This window comes from Protomyctophum parallelum, assembly GCF_964188405.1.
Source record: "Protomyctophum parallelum genome assembly, chromosome: 20".
NCBI lineage: Eukaryota > Metazoa > Chordata > Actinopteri > Myctophiformes > Myctophidae > Protomyctophum > Protomyctophum parallelum.
In genome coordinates this window covers 40,020,342-40,027,369 of record NC_139718.1, presented here as the reverse complement: position 1 = coordinate 40,027,369, position 7,028 = coordinate 40,020,342, and the positions used below count along the sequence as shown (strand labels likewise).

The window sequence follows — 7,028 nt, the reverse complement described above, 5'->3', positions numbered from 1 at the left end:
TGAGTAAATCTACTCAGTTACTTTAGTGTCCACCACAGTAGGCTGTGTATACAGAGTGGTGGAGTGTCCCCCTCTCTCTGTTGATCCATCATCCCTCCACCCGTCTGCTGACCAGATGTGTGTGTGTGTGTGTGTGTGTGTGTGTGTGTGTGTGTGTGTGTGTGTGTGTGTGTGTGTGTGTGTGTGTGTGTGTGTGTGTGTGTGTGTGTGTGTGTGTGTGTGTGTGTGTGTGTGTGTGTGTGTGTGTGTGTGTGTGTGTGTGTGTGTGTGTGTGTGTGTGTGTGTGTGTGTGTGTGTGTGTGTGTGTGTGTGTGTGTGTGTGTGTGTGTGTGTGTGCGCGCGTGCGTGCGTGCGTGCGTGCGTGTGTGTGTGTGTGTGTGTGTGTGTGTGTGCGTGCGTGTAGTGGTTCAAACCCCTGCTGGTATGGGATCACATTTTTATTGATTGAATACTTTATTAGTCAGAAGTGTAAACAGCACGAGGTACAGACAGACGTTAACCCATTCTGACCTGAGATCAGATTCTAAAAGTGTCTTCGATTTTTCAAAAATAGCAGACCTACAAGCTCGTATCGCGCCACTCGGTGGCGCGATATGAGCTTGTAGATCTGCTATTTTTCAATAGCTAAAGCATAACATGATGCTAACACCAAAATGGGTGCCCGGTCAGAATGGGTTAAAGGTTAAAATGATAATACTGAAAAGCCCATTGTGTTCCTTCCTATGTATTAAATTCATCAACGTAAAAAATGTACACGATAATATGTGTCATCAACAAATACACCATTACACTACTATTACAAAAGAGAAAAAGGGCAAAATGGCGGCAGTGAATGACACCCAGTAATGGATGATGTCAGGGCATAAAGAAACCAGTGATACACATTCAACATTTCGGTGCCGTTCGCGTTTGCAGTAGAATGAGAATTGTCCCATTATGTTATTTCCCTAAATTAGGATGGTTATACAGATCATGGTCGCTATGACATTAATGTCAGGTATGTGGTGTGTTGTTGTAATCAGCACCCTTTCTATGGTTCACAGTATCATTCCTCTCCTCCCCTCCCCTCCCCTCCTCTCCTCTCCTCTCCTCCCCTCCTCTCCTGTCCTGTCGTCAGGTTGGAACGTCTTGTGGAGGTGTTGAGGAAGAAAGTGGGCACAGGGAATGTCCGAGCAGTGATCTGAACGAGACTTCACATGGTGGCTTTTACTCCTCAGCTCTTCTGACATCCCCCAACTCCTTCTCTCTCTCCTCTCCTCTCCTCTCCTCTCCTCTCCTCTCCTCTCCTCTCCTCTCCTCTCCTCTCCTCTCCTCTCCTCTCCTCTCCTCTCCCCTCCTCTCCTCTCCTCTCCTCTCCTCTCAGGGTTAAGTACACAGAGCCTTCCACTGTTCAAACAGTGGTTAGAAATACGTCTCATTCCTGATGAGGCCCCATCTCTCTTCTTCCCTTATTCTCTCTCTCTCTCTCTCTCTCTCTCTCTCTCTCTCTCTCTCTCCCCCACCCTCTCTCTCTCCAGTCTTTTTAACTGCCTTTCTTAAAATATTTTTCTTTCTGTCTGTCTCTCTGTGATTTTAACTGCACCATGCAAAGTTTATTTTTAACTCTTTAGGCAGTTTTTGTTGGCAGACATGGTCCCTGTTTGACCTGGTCTATAGTAGACCTGGTCTACTATAGACCAGGTCTACAGTAAACCTGGTCTATAGTAGACCTGGTCCCTGACAGACCTGGTTCCTGATAGACTCTGCCTGATAAGTCACTGTCACGTTTATAGATATAGGTCACACTGTGGTTTTATTATGTTATATTTTCTGTTGTTAATTTTTGCTGTGGTGTTTGTTGTGTTCATTTATGAAGTCACTGTTTGTATTGTGACTTCATTATATTTGCATGTTTTTCTATCAAATATCTTGAATATCAACTATTTTATTTGTGGTCTGATGTCGTTTGTTGACCTTTGACTTTTCCGGAACTTTTACTGAAGTTACTTTGTGTTTTTAATGTCTTAAATAATCATACTCAATATGTTAAGATAATCAACAAAGTACTGATCCATTCCCCACTGATGCGTCGATCAATCAGTATTGCTGTTAGTGTCTTCTGTATGTTGGTTGTATGAATAAACATTTTAGAGAATATTTCTAGAATCACTTCTGTTCTGTTTGATTATTCTGCTGTGCCATGTGGTCATTTATCAGATGTCTGTCTTTGTCCATCCATCTAGTTCAGAGCTTCTCAAGGTGACGCCAGTAAAACGTTTGCTTTGGACCAATCTGTTCTTGATGGAGGAGGTATTGAACACCACAGAAGCAGTAGCCTATACTGGAGCCATACTGCTGTGTTGCTTACCGCGTATGAGAACGTGCGTTCAGGTAAACGGTTAAACCCGTTGTTATGCGAAGTGATAGCCATTTAATTTGGGCACGGTACTTAGTTGACACGCTGTGAAACTAGGGGACCGCGCCCACCGGCAGTAAACCTAGACCACTGCAGGATACACTTGGTGCGTCTTGGAAAGTCTGGTGACCCGAGGTTATACATGTAGGTGTGTCTTCTCTTGAATCTAGGGGGATGCGGTCTAGCGCGCACCGTGCCATTCCATACCTGTGCGCATGCCATAGACTGTAAAGAATATGGACAAAGCGTTCCCCGGGTCTAACATGGGCGTAAAATGAAGCCTGTAATTCCTTGCACTGTAAGTCGCCATATTTCTAGATCCGTTTGGGCCCAGCTGGCCATTGGCTGGCCCAGACAACGAGGCGGGACTTCCCCCCTTACTCTTCGTTGGTTTTTATTATGACTGAACGGGGGGGGTGGCTCCCGTTCATAGACTGTAACGGTATCCACGCCCCTCAGACCATACGCGACCTTATGGTCATTTTTTTTTATAAATGGGACCATAATTTTCCAAAAAGAATATTATGACATGAGAAATGAGACTTTAAACTGTAGTGACTGGAAGCAGAAAGTATTCATGTTTATTAAGGTAGTACAGTCTAGGTGAAGTTGGGCCCAAATACATGGGCCTCTATGGGGTTTTTTTTGGGCCCAATGACAGCGCCACAACAGGCCTGCACCCCTGGCGCATGCCCGTACATTTCCTTTTTTTTGGGGGGGGGGGGGGGGGGGGGGCACAGTACACGTACCGTACTTGTATACTGTTCTTTTTCTACCCCAACTCTCTTCACCAAAAATAGAAGATCTACAAGCTCACAACATCTGACTCGTAAAAGCAAAATTATTTTATTAATTTAGTTTGGAAAAATTGCAAACCTTCCTTTACTTTTTTAATGGGAGATAAAAGTGCTCTCAGCTCTTGTGTTGATTCAAGGTTTGGATGATAAAGTATCCTAATTTCTAACGGTTTTAAAAATATACTATCCCTTGATATTAATTTAGACAGACCTGTGACAAATCTGACTAAATTAGCCAACCTTTATTCTGCTCTCTCTCTCTTTCTCTCCATCTCTCTCTCAATCTCTCTAGTTATTAAAATGTAACTTTTAAAGTTATTTTCCAGTAGGTCACGATGAAGCCGGTTGAAGGCAATATTCAGAAGCTCTGAATTACTCCGATGGAGATTAGTCACATTAATGAAATGGAATAAATATCTTACTGGTCGGATCTGCTATTTATGTACAGTACAATAAGTGTTCATTATACAGTTGATGTGGAGACAAACGGCAACAATATTACAATCTACAATATTCTGTTCTCCGTCTCTTTCCTATATCTATACCAGAGTTCTGAAACCTTTCAGCTCACGACACAAGAGTGACTGAATACTTTAGTCATAAACTTAAACAGCACATACATTATAGGAAAAACAATATTTTTCTTTTTTTTTTAATACTTTTTATCCCACGATTTTGTAACCCATTTTTCACCCCTGTGTCAATGAAAAAAAGATTTTTGAGGGGTTCTAGGCCCTCCTATATTCAGCTATAGTGTAGATTCTTGTCCCAACACAAACATGAAATGCCACTGACAATGAATGGAGAATTTAGGTCATATGTGGACGAGCTAATCGTCTATTTTGTCCTAACGCAATTAAATGACAATATCATCATACATCATGAAGACGTATGATGATAAGAGCGCCCTTCACTTCACACGGGTGTGTTTTTTTTAGCTTCCATTTGGTGCCTCCCCGGGACCAAAACTTACAAAGAATCCATTCGTATTTCCTATCGATATACACACCCCATGAAGACGCTTAGGAATGTGTAAAAAAACTAAAAGATCTATCTATTTTCACTATGTTGTTTTCTTTATGAAATTGTTCTGAAAACTATAGGGATGTCCCGATCACGTTTTTTTGCTCCCGATGCGATCATTACGTTTACCGTTTACCATTACCGATCCTATATTTATAATTTATAGAACACGTTTATACCATATCACAATAGTATCCCAAATCACAGACAATATCCAGTCTAATATGATATGGATATAATATTGATCCTATAGGGATGTCCCGATCACGGTTTTTGGCTCCCGATCCGATTCCGATCATTTAAAAATGACGTGATCAGCCCTGATTTCTGATCACCCGATCCGATCGGGACAACACTACTGAAAACATACATTTTCTCTCCCTCTCTTTCTCTCTCTGTGTAGTCTCTCTCTCTGTGTAGTCTCTCTGTGTAGTCTCTCTCTGTGTAGTCTCTCTGTGTAGTCTCTCTCTGTGTAGTCTCTCTGTGTAGTCTCTCTCTCTGTGTAGTCTCTCTCTCTGTGTAGTCTCTCTGTGTAGTCTCTCTCTGTGTAGTCTCTCTGTGTAGTCTCTCTCTGTGTAGTCTCTCTGTGTAGTCTCTCTCTCTGTGTAGTCTCTCTCTCTGTGTAGTCTCTCTGTGTAGTCTCTCTCTCTGTGTAGTCTCTCTGTGTAGTCTCTCTCTGTGTAGTCTCTCTCTGTGTAGTCTCTCTGTGTGTGTAGTCTCTCTCTCTGTGTAGTCTCTCTCTGTGTAGTCTCTCTGTGTGTGTAGTCTCTCTCTCTGTGTAGTCTCTCTCTCTCTGTGTAGTCTCTCTCTCTCTGTGTAGTCTCTCTGTGTGTGTAGTCTCTCTCTCTGTGTAGTCTCTCTCTCTGTGTAGTCTCTCTCTCTCTGTGTAGTCTCTCTGTGTAGTCTCTCTCTGTGTAGTCTCTCTCTGTGTAGTCTCTCTCTCTGTGTAGTCTCTCTGTGTAGTCTCTCTCTCTGTGTAGTCTCTCTCTCTGTGTAGTCTCTCTCTCTCTGTGTAGTCTCTCTCTCTCTGTGTAGTCTCTCTCTCTGTGTAGTCTCTCTCTGTGTAGTCTCTCTCTCTCTGTGTAGTCTCTCTCTCTCTGTGTAGTCTCTCTCTCTGTGTAGTCTCTCTCTCTCTGTGTAGTCTCTCTCTGTGTAGTCTCTCTCTCTGTGTAGTCTCTCTGTGTAGTCTCTCTCTCTCTGTGTAGTCTCTCTGTGTAGTCTCTCTCTCTGTGTAGTCTCTCTCTCTGTGTAGTCTCTCTCTCTGTGTAGTCTCTCTCTCTGTGTAGTCTCTCTCTCTCTGTGTAGTCTCTCTCTGTGTAGTCTCTCTCTCTCTGTGTAGTCTCTCTGTGTAGTCTCTCTCTCTGTGTAGTCTCTCTCTCTGTGTAGTCTCTCTCTCTGTGTAGTCTCTCTCTCTCTGTGTAGTCTCTCTGTGTAGTCTCTCTCTCTGTGTAGTCTCTCTCTCTGTGTAGTCTCTCTCTCTGTGTAGTCTCTCTCTCTCTGTGTAGTCTCTCTCTCTGTGTAGTCTCTCTGTGTAGTCTCTCTCTCTGTGTAGTCTCTCTCTCTGTGTAGTCTCTCTCTGTGTAGTCTCTCTCTCTGTGTAGTCTCTCTCTCTGTGTAGTCTCTCTCTCTGTGTAGTCTCTCTGTGTAGTCTCTCTCTCTGTGTAGTCTCTCTGTGTAGTCTCTCTCTCTGTGTAGTCTCTCTCTGTGTAGTCTCTCTCTCTGTGTGTAGTCTCTCTGTGTAGTCTCTCTCTCTGTGTAGTCTCTCTCTGTGTAGTCTCTCTCTCTGTGTGTAGTCTCTCTGTGTAGTCTCTCTCTCTGTGTAGTCTCTCTCTGTGTAGTCTCTCTCTCTGTGTAGTCTCTCTCTCTGTGTGTAGTCTCTCTCTCTGTGTAGTCTCTCTCTCTGTGTGTAGTCTCTCTCTCTGTGTAGTCTCTCTGTGTAGTCTCTCTCTCTGTGTAGTCTCTCTCTGTGTGTAGTCTCTCTCTCTCTGTGTAGTCTCTCTCTGTGTAGTCTCTCTGTGTAGTCTCTCTCTCTGTGTAGTCTCTCTGTGTAGTCTCTCTGTGTAGTCTCTCTGTGTAGTCTCTCTCTCTGTGTAGTCTCTCTCTCTCTGTGTAGTCTCTCTGTGTAGTCTCTATCTGTGTAGTCTCTCTCTCTCTGTGTAGTCTCTCTCTCTCTGTGTAGTCTCTCTCTGTGTAGTCTCTCTCTCTCTGTGTAGTCTCTCTCTCTGTGTAGTCTCTCTCTCTGTGTAGTCTCTCTGTGTAGTCTCTCTGTGTAGTCTCTCTCTCTGTGTAGTCTCTCTCTCTCTGTGTAGTCTCTCTCTCTCTGTGTAGTCTCTCTCTGTGTAGTCTCTCTCTCTCTGTGTAGTCTCTCTCTCTCTGTGTAGTCTCTCTCTCTCTGTGTAGTCTCTCTGTGTAGTCTCTCTCTGTGTAGTCTCTCTCTCTCTGTGTAGTCTCTCTGTGTAGTCTCTCTCTCTCTGTGTAGTCTCTCTCTGTGTAGTCTCTCTCTCTCTGTGTAGTCTCTCTCTCTGTGTAGTCTCTCTGTGTAGTGTGTAGTCTCTCTTTCTGTGTAGTCTCTCTGTGTAGTCTCTCTCTCTCTCTCTGTGTAGTCTCTCTCTCTGTGTAGTCTCTCTCTCTGTGTAGTCTCTCTGTGTAGTGTGTAGTCTCTCTTTCTGTGTAGTCTCTCTGTGTAGTCTCTCTCTCTCTGTGTAGTCTCTCTCTCTGTGTGTAGTCTCTCTCTCTCTGTGTAGTCTCTCTCTCTCTGTGTAGTCTCTCTCTCTGTGTAGTCTCTCTCTCTCTGTGTAGTCTCTCTGTGTAGT

General features: G+C 43.8%; 1 protein-coding gene and 1 long non-coding RNA gene across 3 annotated transcripts in view; one reads left to right on the top strand and one right to left on the bottom strand.

Annotated features, from left to right (window-relative positions):
* mipol1 (mirror-image polydactyly 1) overlaps window positions 1-1,629 on the top strand; it is a 67,713-nt gene extending 66,084 nt beyond the window's left edge. For both annotated transcript variants that reach the window (XM_083792545.1, XM_083792546.1), the window contains exon 14: window positions 1,118-1,629. In XM_083792545.1, the coding sequence (XP_083648671.1) occupies window positions 1,118-1,184 (67 nt within the window). In that variant the 3' untranslated portion in view covers window positions 1,185-1,629. The remainder of the gene's footprint in view (window positions 1-1,117) is intronic.
* Window positions 1,255-1,940, bottom strand: LOC310878294. The gene is made up of 2 exons (XR_014570883.1): window positions 1,710-1,940; window positions 1,255-1,661 (listed from the first exon to the last, which is right to left on the bottom strand). It is a non-coding gene; the product is annotated as an uncharacterized lncRNA (long non-coding RNA).
* Between the last annotated feature and the right edge of the window lie 5,088 nt (window positions 1,941-7,028).